Raw genomic sequence first — 16,090 nt, 5'->3', positions numbered from 1 at the left:
TGGACTTTTATCCTTCTCAAAGAACAGAGGGGTGAAGTCTTCATTTGAGGCTTGATTAAATTCCTGTTAAAGTTGTGACATCAGTATGTTTTGGATTGTTCTCTTGTTTTCCAGCTCTTATTACGTGAAGATGACTAGGTAGATCTGGAGCACAGAAGTGTCTTGTGGTGAAGTAAGGGCATAGAGAGCCCAGTCATATGCAGCCATAACCATCCCCACCTCCTAGGGCCGGTGGCTTTGCAGTGTATGAAAATGCCTCTTACGTAATATGATACCATCAAATTCCTGCCGCTTCTGACCTTTAGTAGGTCTCTGAAGCTTTGGTAAGCTGGATTCTTGGAAATTACAACTGTGTTTCTTAAAGCCACCAAGGATCTTCTCCGTTTTTCTTGTGAGGTGTTTTCCCCCATAGCATGATGTGTCCTTGTCTACACCACAGCTGTTTAATCTGTCAGCTCAGTTAGACTTCTGCTGCTGCATGCCAAAGTTTCCCCTCTCTCATTCTCCCTCTCTCTAGTTAACCTGTTTGTTCTTTGCTTTGACCTTTAGCTGTCATAACAGGATTGGTGATCCAGAGGAAGAAATTATTTTTCCTGACCTATAGAATGGTTTGCTGGCAATATCAACACACCTTTCAGTAGTCAAAAGTTGACCTCAGTCTTGACCTGTGAAAGAGCTACCAGTTAAAATGGTGGGTTGCTTGTTGTCTCTTACTGTCCTTTGGTTTTTCTCCAGAGGGGCTAGCAAAGGTATCAGTTGTGTCAGTTTTTTGTAACATTACACCTTCCTCAGGAAGAATAAACTGGAAATCAATACCTAAGTTTGTGTCATTAATGTTATTCAGACTTTCAAGTAAGTGTGATTTCTACTCTGGGAGATTTCATTTGTTGACGTAGTTGAAAGGCCTCTTTTGACATCTGTGTGTGAACCAAGCTTGTTACTTCTAATGACAATTTGTTATCAATTCATGGAAACAGTGTGGCTCGTTCTTCCCATTTTATATTCACCAAGTTTTAAACTGAAACTGAAATGTAATACTGAGCACGTTACTTAAAAACGAGAGAAGTAAACAGGAGTTTCCATATTTGTCTTTTTTTTTTTAAATAGTATATCTTTTAGGTTTTACTAACAGCATGGGCCATAAGCCCTACCTGAGGATTTCACAGCAGTTCAATCATATATTTGTAAACAAACCATGATGTTTATTATTGTGACCCATTTTACTCAGCATACAAAATCTACTGTCAACTAAATTTAAAGGAATGACATGGATATCAAACCGTCTTTACAGATTCCCTTTAAACCACTGTTTAGTAGTCTGTGCCATTGGAAGGCTAATTAATTTATGGACTGTACAGCTGTTATATATAATATGTCAAAACTGTGTGGCTGTAAATGATCTTTTGATAAGGTCAAACTCTGAAGTGTTGTAATAGTTTAAGGTCTGACACCTACATCACATTTGCGTGTACTAGATAATATTTAAATTGGAGGTACTGTGTTTATGCAATGTGGTCACAAATGGAGATGATCACCCCACCCCTCAGGTGGAAGGTTTGGGTTCTGCTGGTGTATGCAGAAGTCTGGAAGCTGAAAGGTGTTCCTAGCCATTTAGATTAAGCCAGACTAGTGTCTCTAGTTTTTCTTCCTCATTTACATGTCGTACCAAGACATGTGGTTACATCTGAGCCTCCCTCTGGGATGCATTTCTCATCCCTGTCTGCTGCCCACAGAGTAGCTTTCTGTTCACAACAAGGATTGTGTCATCCCAGTGCACTGCTGAGCTGGTTGCCCTCTGTGAGAGCTGCAAGTCTTGTGCTGGATGTCCTCAGTAAGAGTTAGTTTTGTGTGAAGGATTGCCCTTTTTGTTGGTGGTGTTTTCATAAAGACTTTTCTACTTCCTCAGCATCTCAAAGTGGATAATAAATGAGAAACTCTCTGCTCTCTGTCATAGTGGACTCAATTTCTGTTGTGGTTTTTTTTTTACACTTAGTTTATTTTTCGCTACTTTTAAAAGTGGTAAAAATAGTCAACATTGCAGCAATATGTTAGTTGAAACAGCCAACATTTGGAGATGTTTTGGTATGCAAGAATGACATTTAATGTTTTTTTGAAAGAATATGTAACTCTTAAGCAGTGTAATATTTCTAGAAGTAGATACTTTATTTTGAAAGTTCTTTGTTAGAAAACACTTTTGCAGTTGGTCTCTCGCCCCCTCTTTCCCCACTTCTGCATGGCAAAAGTTAACATTTTTCTTTCTGTTAGCGTGAGCTAAATGATTAGACAGCAGTTACTTAACTATAGCTAGTCCATAACCATAGCTTTGGTATGACTGAGGCTACCAGTTAGTCATTTCTATTAAGAGCCAAACTTCTGCTAATTGCTTTCAGAAAATGGAAATGCTTCATATTTAACAACCTTGTATGATTTACCTGTAGCTTTAAAAATTTCACTTATGCAAAAACTCTGTGTTTGAAGCTGCATAAGTTCTTGACCAGAGGCGAAACTGCAGTTACCTCCACAAAAATGCAAACTGCACCTAACAAGGATGCTGCTGTTCAGACTCTTCCTTTTCTCAGCGGCAAGGTTGCACACTTTCATGGGCCACCATATGTGGTCTGGAACATACGACCAAACTAAAGTTCACAGGTGAAACCTTTTCATGGCTGTGTTTTAGGTTTAATACATTTTCATCTTGTTTGCTGGCAGTTTCCACATTGCATTTGATGGGTAGGCGGGAAGGCAGCTGCAAGCAGTCTGCTGTGCAAGTGCTCCAAGCAGGCAGCGGAAGGCATGCTACAGCTGTGGTTTGATGTTCTGCTCAGTGAAATACCAGCCTTAAACATTGCCACCCTTCCTGCTCTCCACATCAGCCTGCTGCCACCTCCGTCATGTTGGTGCAGCTGCCTCTTCAGGTCTGTGACAAACTAGAGTAAGCAGCTGATGCAGCAGAAAAAACAGCTGACAAAAATAGACATCCAGGTGGTTATTCTTAAAATATGCATGTGCGTTTGGAGGGCCTTTTGTTATTTCTGTTTGTTGGGGGTTTTTTTCGTGTTAGGTAATGTGGTTTTGGGGAAGAAAAAAAAAAAATCCCCCATTCAGATTCTTTTCCCTGGATAGTTGACCTGGTGGACATGTGTATGGTTTAGTTCCAGAGGACAGCCTCAGGACAGCTTTTAAGATGTGTTGTACACCTATTGCTTCTTATGTTTTCTGTGTGCTAGCTCTGTTTGAGAAAAATGCCCGTAGGATGAAGGAGCTCAGTTTAGCACCTGGGAGGGGTGATACGGGAATGGCCTCTGGCACGGCAGTGTGCTCTCTGCCACATCCTTGGCACTGCTCACTTGGGGACTTCACTGTCTTCTGTATCAGTTCTTATTTTGCTCAGTTTTCTGGCAAGGAAATGTGATTTACAAGCATAGTTGTTTCACAATCACCTTAAGTCATCCACGGGCAGAGCTGCTGTTGACGGGCACAGTTCCCGACACTCTTTACAGAGAGTGCTGCCATCTCCCAGCTGCTGCGACATGGTTCATTGTGCCATACGACTGGCCTGGTGAGTTTTCCTGTTTTGGTGTTGGTGGGTTAGTTTTCATGCTGTTCAGTCTCCCAGTGTGCTTCCCTGGGCAGCCCCGTGAGCGGTTGCGCCAGTGACAGGAGCAGGATGAGGATGGGAAGGATGCAGAAGGGCAGGGATACTTATTTTAGCAGTAACGCTGCCATATGCCAACTGTAAGTGACCTTAATCATAGCCAAAGGTCCTGCCTTCAGTTGCTCTTGGTATTAATGCTTCAGAGAATGGGGCTTCAATAGGTTTTATTATAGTGCCAGCACCTGGAGTGAAGAGGAAGAGTGCGCAGAGGCTGCTGCATCCTGCAGGTGTTAATGAGAGCACTGGATCCTGCAAGGCTGTCCTTGTCCTTCATAGCTTCCTAACCTCTGTACACCCTGCAGGTCCTGCTGGAAACAGGCCTGGTGCAGGGACCGTCCTTAACTGAAGTGTGTATTTTAAAACTGCTTAATTATTTTTGTCTTATCCGATGAGATGGTTTTGATCTGTTGCGCTAGTTAGGCTATTGCAGACAAAACATGGTTTCATGGTTTTAAAAACAGTCTGTTGATTTCAGAAACGATTCGCGCCCCCCCCCCCCCCCAAGGAAAAAGGAATAAAAGGCTTCAAGTCTTTTAAGAATTGGGTAGTTATTAAAGAAATCATTGTTACTCTCTCTTTTCCGTGGGGTAAAGGTAATACTGGAGCAGAGATGCATGCAGCTGCTGAAAGGTGACACTGTTGTTTGGCCATGAGGTTAATTGCCAACTGAAACATTGCTGCAGTTTCTTTTCAGAAAGAAGAAAGCAAAATAATTGAAGGATTGTTTGCCAGTGGAAACATGGTTAGTTTTATACATATGAAGAAAAAAATTAACTAGTGCTGCCCTCTTGCAGTTCAACAGCAAGACAGTCATTAAACTAGTCTCAGTACAGTTATCCCTTTCTATTACATAGCTACAGGCTTCCTGAAGGAAGGGTAGGTCGGGAGAGTTTCCAGTAATCCTTTGGAGGGAAGATAACAATGGGATGGCCTCCCGCTGCAGCTCTTGGATCTACAATTTCCTAAATTTGAAGGACATAGAGACCCTTGTTCTGTGAAAACTATTTTCCAAATTTCATGTAACTGTAGGTATTTTCTTAGTAGCAGGATCACTTGCCAAAGGAACTCAATCATAATCTTTCTCTTTGTTTTTTAATTACTAAAGGTATCCTGAGGACAGGGTGTCCTGCAGTCTGTGCAGCTGGGGTTGTGGTGACTTTGGAGGGGGCGCACCCCCAGTTTCCTTGGCTGGCTCTGGGTCACCAGAAGGCAAAGGCTGGGGTATGGGGCAGGGGACCCGCTGCTTCCTCCTCTTCAGGGGGAAGTGATGACTCCAGAGTTCATGCCTTCCTGCAGCTCTCTTCAAAAGCTGGAGGAACCATTGGCGCCCATCTCTGAAGAAAAGGTGGGTTGAAGTGGTTTTTGGTGCACAAAAACCCGAAGTGTGTCTAAAATGATTCCTTTTGTAAGTTCATAATCTGACTGATGCTGCTGCAGTCTTTGAGACATCTGCTGTTCTTACTGGATATGTAATGTTCCTAAATATCTGTATGTTGGGGGCAGGCAAACAACGAATGAATCTGTACTTCTGTAATGTGCGGAGCTCTGTTCCTGATCTTTAACTGGCTTTATTATGTTAGATTAAAGAGGGTTGTTTTTTTCATGGTGTAACATTGTACTTTGCACCACTAATATTATGAGAGGTTTTTTTCCTAGGCAAAGGTTACTTGCCTATGTCATATGTGTTTTATTTTGGTCTGTGCTATATTTTAAGTACTTGTTTCATCATTTGTGCCTACCTAAAATGCTGAAGAAGGGTACCTCCTCATGCCCCATTATTCACATTAAATAACAGCAGGGAAGAGAAGCCTGAGAGGGTGCTTAAACCTGAAAAGGATGGAGGTAGACAGCTGTCGAAGAGAGCAAGATTGCTTAGCAGGATGGGTACAGGCCAGAGCTAGAAGAGTGAAAAATCCTAATGAGGAGTTAAGGCTTTCATGAGAGATTTAAAGGCAAATCAAGGAATGTTGATCTAAGTCCTTAGCCCAGCAGGGAACAGGCGATGGATGGGTGGATTGAGACTGCTTCTGCCGTTTCAGGGTGAGCTGTATACAGTGGGCCATCTGAAATGTTATTTCAAACGTTAGCATTCAGAGGATCATTCTGAAGGTGCTCTAACATTTGCTTTGGTTCCTTCTGCCTTGCCCTGTATGCTTTTGATTCAGCAGACATTAAGCTCTGTTTAAAATACTGCTGTAATGCAACTTTTTTTTTCAGTGCTGAAGAAATCCATTCTTTTTAGAGCTAAAAATTAGGGTCATAGACGCTTGGAAATATCATTATTTCATATCCTTTTAGTACAGTAGGAGATCTTAACTTTTTTTATACAAAGTGTTTTACTTACTCTCAAAATGAGACATTCTAAAAAAAAATTTATTAGTTTGAACTATATTGGATGCTTCTTGCCCGTTGTATGTAATCTGTCATTGTTCGGAGCACTAACGGCCACTTAAAATTGCAAGTCAAGTCTCCTTCTGCTCTCTGTGCCAGTCTTTGCCAGCACATACAATGTCTGTTTGGCCTCATGGAGGATTTTTGCCCCCAGTTTCTTTCAAGGCTTCACAGTTGTATTAGGAAGGATGTTGAGTTTGAAGGGATACCGAAATGTATGTCCATGCATGTTAAATAATCCTGTGTGTCCAGCTCACCCAAGATAAGACTCAGTGTTTCATCTTGCAATGAAGATTGTTTAATCTAACGATGTGATGCAATGTGGTGGTTGGAACAAGTTGAAAGCATGGGTTCTTGGTCAATCCCAGTGCCTTAGCTGCGTGTTGAGGCCTATGGTTTCATTAGGGCCCTTTTCCTTAATTGCGTGCCATTGTGTTTGACCCATTTTTATCTTCCACTGTTCAGTTTCTTAGTCCCTTCCTTTTATTAATCATGGTAGTTGGCTGGCTGGCTTCATACTGCAGAGCTGTGTTCAGCTGACTGCCTTTCTCTTTTTTTTTTAAATCACTGCAGAGGTCGATTCCTCCAGTGTGTCGGGAGTTGCTGGAAAAGGAAGGTACTGCTGAAATTATGTAGATTGGTAATTCTGGGGAAAGCACACAAACCCCATTGTGTGCTGTATTAACTATATGTGTTGTTATGAACCCTCTTATCAACTGTTGTGGCGGTGGAAAAAAGTACTGCCCCTCCTTGTTTTTTGAATGGAGACGTGGACTTCCCAGTGTAATTTTTTTTTTTTTTTTTACTATCCCACTGTTGTCTGGAAATCAAAACTTTAATCCAGAGTTATTTAATATGCTTGCAAAGCTTGAAAGTAATAAACTATTTGAAGTATGATAGAGCGAAAAGGCAAAATATATGCCGTACATATTCACAGATAGTTTTGTTTTGACATTTATCTTGCTGTCGTCATTCTGCCAGTTGGCTTCAGGCACGGCTACCAAAAGAATGAACACATGTTGCATTCATTAGTTCTCATCTGGCTGTGCTGCTTCTTGCAAGACAGACAAAATCATGATCATGCTAAATAGATTGTAATGCGTTCGTAATACGAGTTCCCTTCTGCTGAATAGAATGACAGCTTTGCAGAGCTGCTGCTTTTTAAGCCACGATATTTTGCTTCGTTTTAATAGAATGGATAGGAGTATATTGCCAGTAATGTCATTGCTTTTTCGTCCCGAAAGATGTCATATGAAAAATATTCAAATAGAATGCTAAACAACCACCTTCTTCCTCTTCCCCTCCCGTGTGAACTTTTCATGTCACGTTGTGCTTTGACTGACGTGAGATCTGTGGTGTTTCTGACACACAGACCAACACGTTTGGAAACAATAATGGTTTATCCGAATCGACCGAGTATAAAAATCCCTTTCATCAGCCATGGGTGGTGGTTCTTTATGCTCAGACGGAGGGCTGTTGGCTTTTTATAGCTACTGTCACAAGTCTGAGCCGGCCGTAAGCCCTCGCGGTGTGGCGGGGTCGGGCGGGCCGCCTGCGCGACAGCCCCCTGACCGTGGTTTCCCGTGGGAAGGGCGCAAGCCCCGGCCCGCCCGTGAGCGGCAGCCGCTTTCCCGCTGGGAGGCGGGTCGGCCGGCTCCGCTTCCCTGGAGAGCCGGGCCGGGCCGGGCCGGGCCGTGGCGCCTGAGGGAGGGACAGCCGCCTTCCCGCGCTGCCCGCGCGCCGCCCGTGCGGGTGCGGGGCTGACGTCGGAGGGTTGGCCACGCCCTGCCGCCGCGGTGTGTCCCCGTCCCACCCCCTCCGGCCTCTGGCGCTCGCCGGGACTGCGGGGAGCGGACCGGCAGCGGGACGGGGACCGGCAGCTGCCAGCACTGCTGCGTGTCCCGGCGCGGCGGGGGGCTCCGCGGAGCCGGCGGCATGCCGGGGCGCGGGGGCTCGCCCTGAGCCGCACCGGGAGGGCGGCGGGGGCCGCGGAGGGGCCAGCTGGGCGTCGCGGGCGGTGTCGCCGGGAGGAATGGAAGACGGTTTGCCCTGTCTGGCCGCAGCCGGCGACCCCTCGGCGCTCGTCGGCTTCTGCGCGGGTAAAGTACCGCCGCCTGCCCCGCGCGGGGAGGGCATGCGCGCCGGCGCGGGCTCTCCAAAACCGGCGCCCAGCTCCTTGGGGTCAGCAGTTCCCGGGAACAGGGGGAACGGGGGAAACCTCTGCAGTAAATACCGGGGGAAATAGTTACCGGTGTGATGAAGTGAACCCCGCGCCCTCCTCAGCAGCCGCCAAGGTGCGCTTACTCGGAGGCTGAGGGGACTCGCTGCCGTGCAGCACCCTAACCTTCAGCAAATTAAAAACATAAGATTAAATAAAATATTGATGTATGTGAGTAGCAGAGAAAACGACAGGAAGAGAACGACAAAGTTACCGCTTTGCTGGGCGCTACCCTGGGCAGCGTGGGGCCCGCCGGCATCCCGGCCCGGCGGCGGGGCTGGGAGGGGGAAGGAGTTTGTGCCTGGCAAGAGACCCTTCGCAGCCGCTTCGGTGTGCCCGGTCCTGCATTTCGGCCTCCCCGTTTCCCGCGGTACGAAGGAGAAGCGAGGCGAAGCCGGCGCGGGGCTCAGGCAGGAGGCAGCAAAGGCTCGGTCAAAGTCGGGAGTTCAGAACCGTGTCTGCCGCAGCGTCAGCTCTGCGCCTTGCTGTACTTTTTGTGTGTGTGTGTAACGTGTGTTTGCACTTTAGAACTAAGTTCCCCCCTCACCCACCGCTTTATTTTTACTAGTGTCATCGTAAAAAAGAAATATTTCAGCACGTATTTCCTTTCTTCAAACAGCTGCTATCGAACCAGCCCCTCTTGAGCGTACATCGGGTGATTACTCACAGCGTTCTAGCTCTATCGACCAAAAGTATACGAGTTCACTCTTAAAAAGCGCAACCAAAAAACTAACCCCCACCAACAAATCGGATCCCAGATAAAATGTATTGCTTCTGACGAGGGTGGAGAAGTGCGTTACTGCGAGGGAAACAAACGTCACTGAGCAGCTCTTCTTTGTTTGCCGATTCATGCTGTGTGGTTTTGATACGAATACAGCATCTCGCGTAGAAAAATTTACACTTCTGGTCCGAAATATGATGGTCAGCAGGAAAGTTTGTTTAAAAAGAAAAGAAAGGAAAAAAAGAGCAGGTATTTAATGCATGGATTTCTGTGTGTATTTAGTGGCAGAAAGGAGTGACCTTGCTGCAGTGTACTTCCTTAAAGCGAGCAATGCACTGACTTTATCTGCTTTAGCATTCAAAGCATTCGGTTTAGAATTCAAGATGTTGCAACCATCGGGAAAGAGGGAGGGTGAATTGGAAATTTTAAAATTACAAGTGCTTTATACAATCTTTTGCAAGCTTGCAACGATTTTTACAGTAGAAACGAAAGGCTAATGTTTAGCTGTTTATCTTCAGAACAAAATTCAGAAGAACAGCAAATTTTATGGCTGTAGCTTGCAACTTTGTTACTGATGAATAGAAGTTTATGTTAAGACATTTCCATTGACTTTAATGGCTTTTAGCAAGAGTTTCTGTGATTATAAAAAATATAGCAGTGTTTCAGACTTGAGGCTGAGGCATATCTTGATTTTCAGAAATGAGTGTGACATGATGGACTAACCTTCAAGAGTTGTCTAGAAATACAGCAGAATAAGGTGCAAGAAATAATTTTTTTTCTCAATTCATGTGTTCTACTGTAATTTCTTTCTACATCTTAGAGAATAATTTTGACTAAAATCTTGATACAAGACTGAGGATTTTGCTGAATAAGAGTTAAAGACAGAATTTGTAACTAAAAGAAAATGTGGCTTTGGATACTCTTAGCAGTGTAATGTATTCTGCTCGTTTAAAACTTGATTCCTACTTAATATCATTAAACCTAATGTACCTTTATATAAAGTTTTCTGAGGAATATGTGTTGGCTGGCAAGTAAATTTACAGTGATAAGAAACTGGTATGACTGAGAATCAACAAGTGCTTCGTTCATATGAAGTTTCTAAGCTCGTCCTTGAGAGCTCCTTGCCTTGAGGGCTTTTAGCAACATTATGGTGGTCATAAGTAGGAAAAAGCCTGAGATTAAGCTGTAGAAAGAATTAATTTTTTTTTTTTTTTGGCCGTACTTGCTCATTCTTGCTTTATTTGAAGGAAATTAAGGCTTTGTACTAACAGTAGGATATTTTGGGTGAGGTTTTGGGGGATAACTTTTTTTAAAATAAGTGACCTGTACTGATATGGTTTTCTATAGGAACTTCTCTACCTTACCTTTAATTGTGATTTGTTTTGTGCACAGGTAGCATTGTATATACATCCAATTACTTATTTCTTGCCAAAGCTAAAAATAAATTCCCAATTCATCAGTGAAGAACTAGCACTCCCTTTTAACATATGGGATATCGGTGCTGGCAGGCACCTTAATCAGATTTTTAAAAAAGCTTGTTCGATGTCAGTACATCCTTTCTTTTTTCTACTTGTATTTAATTAGCCTTTTATAACTAAAGCTAAGGCAGTGACTTATGTCATAAATGTCCCTTCAAGAAGACCTTAGCTATCAAATTAGATCTGGGCTAGAATTTAGCTTAGGTGATAGAGATCAGGATAGAAATTTTCACTTTGACCAAGGAAAATATTTACCTGCAATCAAAACTTTAGTTTGGCATGCTTTTTGGTTAAATATTTGCTTCCAGTTGGCATTGTAAACACTGTTTATAAATGGAAAAAACCCCCACCCACCAGTGTCCCCAGATTTGTAAACTTTACTGTTTTCAGGCTCTTAAATTGGTTTGGATACATTTATCTTTAATGGTAAGACTATTAGAGAGTTGGCTTTGGTGGTGTTTCACGGTGGGGATTTGCCAGTTGCTGGAGGTGTTGATGGTGAAGGTGGCGGTGTTGTGGTGGCTCTGCAGGGTTTCTGCAGGGGTGAGGCCGAGTCTTCCTTGGGCCTGGTGCCGCACACCCAGGGGGTGTCACCAAGCCTGAGAGGGCACCTTGGCCGGCAGAAGCGCTGCCCTCCGCCTCGCTGGCAGAGGGTGACGGTGACTGGTGGTGCATGGTGCTGCTCCTGCTGCCTTGTCTCCCGGCCCAGGCGCTTGTGGAGAAATAGTACTTACTTTGAATTAGTATCCAATGTAAGGAACTTTGCTTTAAATTTAGATGTTAAAAGGGCTCTTTTCTTTCTAGTGCCTGTTATGTAGGCAAAAATAGAAAAATTTGACATAGAAGTCTTACTTTCAGCTTGATATTTTACCTAAAATGGTTAGGCAACCAGTTAAATTGACCAAGTATCAGACTGTTTCAGGGGATTACATCTCCCTGAATAGTGGTTTTTCTATAAGCTTGGACTGCCATAACTACAACGTTTATGTTGATGCAGTGAAGCCTTTTTAAATGAGGTGACTTTTGCTGTAATTGCATTGAAAACTTTTGAGCTAGCGTTAGTCTAGGTGCTGACAATAATAATAACAATGATAATGTAAAACTCCATATCAATATCTTAATACTTTTTAAAACACAAAATTAAAAAAAACAAACTTCTTCAGACTGGGTATCTTCTTCACCTAAAATGTTACCATAGTCAGTGTTTGTTTAAAGATTTAACTTGCTGTAGGTTTCAGTGTATTTGACACACGATTTGACTATTTGAGAGTCAGTGCTGTCATAGCTAGTCTTAAAACTACTTTAAATAATTTTTTCTGAGTAATTGTTAAGTAATTGGTCCACATTATCTTTTCCCTCTCCCCAAAGTATCAGACTCAGAGCAAGTGCTCCTCCCTTCAATTGATACATTTTACAAAGGAGAGGGTATGCAAACCGGCTATTTCAGAAGAGCTGGAGCTCTTTCTCCCCAAGGTTCTGGTAGTCGAAATGCTTTAGGCTCTATTTTGGGAAAATTCTGTTTTCTATTGACCCCCAACGGAAGGGCAAACTGATTCCTACCATGAGGAACAGCAGTCGCCAAGAAATGAATGCAAAGGGTTGCATTTTTGTAGATGTGGCCATTCATGCTTGTAATTGAAGGACTTAAATGCCTGGAAATGGGGCTTTCCAAATGTAGGGATGGGTGGGATATTACTCTCCTTTTGTATGCTTCTTTGCTTATTATGCCGTACTTTATAGAAGGAAATGATGACAGCCACTGCTCTTTACTGGCATAATTTTCCACATCAGTTTGACATCTTCAGCTAGGATCCTTGTCTTGTGTCTAGAGGTGAAATCCCATCTCATTATATTTCACGAAAATACCATTGCTGCCTCTTATGCAGCCATAAGTCTACTAGAATTTGCAGGATAACGTATACTTGTTTTTAAGTTCTACTTCCTTATCAGGTTAGCATAGTTTTACTTACCACCTTCTACTAATTTGGCAGAGTTAAATGAATCTTTTATTGAGTGGTTATATTGAGTAATTATAAGCACAGTTGGACTAAGCAGTATTTACTTGCTTCATGAGTTAGCTGAGCCTGTGCTTAATGAAGGGAGCTGGAAGCTAGATAGGCTAGCTGTTTCAGGGCTTGATTACATTACATTTCTTGTCAAAGTGCTATTTCCTCTTCAGATACTACCCCCTTTCCAGGTAACCAAGAGAAGGGATGTACCTAGTCTGACCCAGCTGTGCACAGTACAGGCTGGTGCGGTGGCATCGTGCAGAGCTGTGGGGACGCCTCTGTCAGGTCAGACACAGCGCTTGACTCTGCGCGTTGCTGACTGTAGATGTGCTGTAAATGTTTGCATGTACACACCTCATTAAAAATCTTTCAATGTATGCCTCAACTGAGAAACAAAAAAAAGTATATTGTGCATACTTTGGTAAATAATTGCATTCTTACTCTGTAGCATGTGACTAAATACCTACAGTATTGCACTGTAACAGCAGTGCTGTGTAGATATGACATAAAATTACAAATATCGTAAAGGTCTGTATGGGATTTCACCTCACACTGTTTAGAAGGTTAATACTTAATGCTGACTCAATGGAAAAGTCTAATTTCTTTAACTTGATAGTTACCTTTTAAAAATGTAGTTACATTTTTTGGTAATGTTTCTTCTGCTTTGCCTGGCACCTCTATCTCACTTTTAACAGTTCTAGGAATATTATTAGTCATCAAAAGTGGGTTAAGAAGATAATGATGACTGTGCAGGGTAACGGTTAGCATTTTCTTAGCAGTCACAGAAACTAATTGCAAGATGAAGTAACTGCAAGCCACACTCGAAGTTGCTGAAATATCAAAATTGGTGAAATATCAAAGGTGCAGTTGATGCAGCAAGCTTGTCATTAAAGGTCAGATAAAAAAGTTCAGACTGCACACACTTTCTCAGCACTGAGTCTTTGCTCTCAAATTTTGAGTAATGCCCAGATTAAGAAACCTAAGAAAGTATCTTTGTGAACCCTGTGTTACACCCCTGCTTCACGCAGATAAGTAAATTAATCAGGAAGGCAGCAGCATTGGAAACCTCCCTTTTGCAGCACGCAGAACTGAAGTGCTTCTTCAGCCTGCTCCTTCTGCAGTGAGACAGAGCAGCTCTGAGAGCAGAACTTGCAAAGAAACGCAGAAAAACTGCAGGCCCTGCAGATCCCAGTGAGCAGAGAAGGAGAAGGAGTGACCAGACGTGAGAGTTATTAGTTACAGTTGTTTATTGTGTGATCAGAAGATATTCTGATGTATCATCAAAACAGAGAGAATTTAGGTGCCGTGTCTTCTGCCTTTGCTCTTCTCTCCCCGCACCCTTTTTGTCCTTCGTATGCTCTAAAAATGCATGAATTTATTGGGTTTTGCCCTTGTTTGTCTGTGGTGCTCTTCAGAAGCATTTAAAACCATGAGAATGCCCACAGTCAGATTTCTGATAGCTATGAAGTGCATCAAAGGGAGTGTTCCCTTCCACAAGAAGCTGATTGAGTTGGTCTTTCAGGTTTTTGCATGCTGCTGCCACCATGTCTTTTACCTCGTTGCTCAATGGCTTAAGTGGCACGATGTCTTGAGCAATAAGGTTTTTGGGGGGTTGGGGACAAAAATCAGAGCTGGCAGCGGCTTTTGATTCCAGAGTAGCTTGCGCTGATCATGTGCAATTTCTGTATCAGGGTTACGTTACATGGGCGGTGGTAGTGTGGCCCTGGGAGCTGTTGGGCAGGGGTTTGGTAGGGGCAAAGCCACGCTCTTGGCCCTGCTCCCTCCACACCAGAGCAGTAATGCCACTGGGGCAGGGTCACTCATCCTCTCCACCTGCAGGTTGGTGCCGGGAGGTCTTCCCCAGCCCTCAGAGGTGTACAGGCTGCATTTTGTGTAGCACTCTTGTACAAGGACTTTTTGCTATGAGGCTGCAGGTCTCAAACGATGGTTACATCTAGAGTGTGCGCTTGCACATGAGTTGCAGAGGGCTAAGTGAAGGTGGATACTTACAGCATGTTGACACAGTAGGTTAGTAAATGTGGATTAGTAGGTTAAACAACCTGGCATTTAGTCTTGTGTAAGAGCTAGTTACTACTTGGAAGCTGTGATGTTGTTAACCCCCTCTTGGGCTCACTCCCTGGTAGTTTATGTGGCTGTACCACAGGCTGTAGCCCATAGAACATGCTGATACTAGCTCAGTTTTAATTCTTTCCTGCTAACACTGAAAATAAAGTTTGTAAAATGAGATTATCAGAAAGGGTAGAAGATGCTGAAAATGTGTAAAACAGTTTTGTTCGTCTTGATGTATTCTGTTGTGGTTGGGATCCTTTTCATGCATGAAGGATCCTGTTAATATGGCTGGCAGTATTATGCAGAAATAGCATGATCCTGGATGGTTCTTTTGTATTTATAAATAGCTGAATTATTATAGCTAATGCTTAATAAGTGTATGTGGAATTAATCTTAAAACATAAGCATTAAAGGAATAAACTGTGTAAATCTGTGGTTTAAGATGATAGCTGCTTTCAGAATAACTGAAATTTTTTTGGCCTTAGATTGTTCCCCCCACAGATATCAAAGAAAGTAATACAAATATCCAGGATTTTAAGAAGGGAAGAGAACTGAATTGCAAACACTGGAGACCTACAATATATAGCTTTTTCCAGTATATTTTTCACTTCATTAGTTTGAAGTGTATTAGTATGAAGCTATAGATTTTCTTTCCATGGGCTGCAGGCAGGCTTTACCTAGCATTGCTGTTCCTGATCTGTTATCAAAAGCTGGAAGTGATACCCAGTGTACTGAAGAGAAGAGCTTTGAGGTAGGTCTGTGAGGGCGTGATGGTTGACGTGGCAGTGGCAGGTTGAGTGGCAATGTAGAGGCTGTTAGATTGCATCGGTGCTGGTGTACAGTTGCAGCAAAACGTTCCTGTGTTTTTTGAACTTGTTTACTTTAGCACATAAAGATTCTTTTTTTCTGAGGAGGCTTTGATTGATTTCATTTCTTGATTAGTTAATGCCTTGGTCTGGGGGAAGAAGGAAGAAGGAAGAAAATGGGAAAAAATGGAGCTTATTCCTGGTTTATGACACTGCTGTTACTTAGTCCCAACTGAATTTAATTCTTGTTTCCCTGCCAAGTATTAGTACTTGATCATTTCTAATATCAGACACATCCATGATCAGTCCTGTCTCCCTTGCCATTTGTAGGGATGTTATCTTTACCTAAAAAATGTTGCTTTGGAGCAGATAGTGGGAAAAGAAACCTGAAGATTTTTTCCACTTCAGAGGCTCCATCTGTGGAAAAAACAGATAAGTAATCTGTTTCTGATACAAAATGTGACGTGTTTAAACAGCTTTGATAGAAATATGGTCACTTTTGAGTTTACAAAATTTGGCAAACATTTCACGTAAGAAATGCATGTGTTCTTCTACAGGATCCTTTGAGAAGGAAGGAAGAGATATCCCTGTGAAAAGGCTTATGTTTTTCCCATGCAGGCAAATTCCATGCATGCATTCATGATGGTTTCGTATGATCTATCAATAGCAATTGTGACACTTCGATTTTCTGTAGGACTTGTACATAAAATGTGTTCAAGGTGAAATTTTAGAAGGTCTTAGC

At 42.9% G+C, this 16,090-nt stretch overlaps 1 protein-coding gene across 6 annotated transcripts in view; it reads left to right on the top strand.

Annotated features, from left to right (window-relative positions):
- EML4 (EMAP like 4) overlaps positions 1-16,090 on the top strand; it is a 165,287-nt gene that overhangs the window by 61,242 nt on the left and 87,955 nt on the right. For 2 of the 6 annotated variants that reach the window (XM_074863604.1, XM_074863602.1), the window contains exon 1: positions 7,920-8,145. The exons of 1 other annotated variant lie outside the window; for it this stretch is intronic. In XM_074863604.1, coding sequence (XP_074719705.1) covers positions 8,079-8,145 — 67 coding nt within the window. In that variant the 5' untranslated portion in view covers positions 7,920-8,078. Of the gene's footprint in view, positions 1-7,919; positions 8,146-9,164; positions 9,235-16,090 lie in introns of those variants that run through there. 3 more of the 6 variants (XM_074863608.1, XM_074863606.1, XM_074863603.1) reach the window with 3 other exon arrangements.

The sequence above is a fragment of the Strix uralensis genome, chromosome 3, assembly GCF_047716275.1.
Source record: "Strix uralensis isolate ZFMK-TIS-50842 chromosome 3, bStrUra1, whole genome shotgun sequence".
In the NCBI taxonomy this organism is placed as follows: Eukaryota; Metazoa; Chordata; class Aves; order Strigiformes; family Strigidae; genus Strix; species Strix uralensis.
Note: the sequence above shows the minus strand (reverse complement) of the source record. Positions and strands in the feature narration are given on the sequence as shown.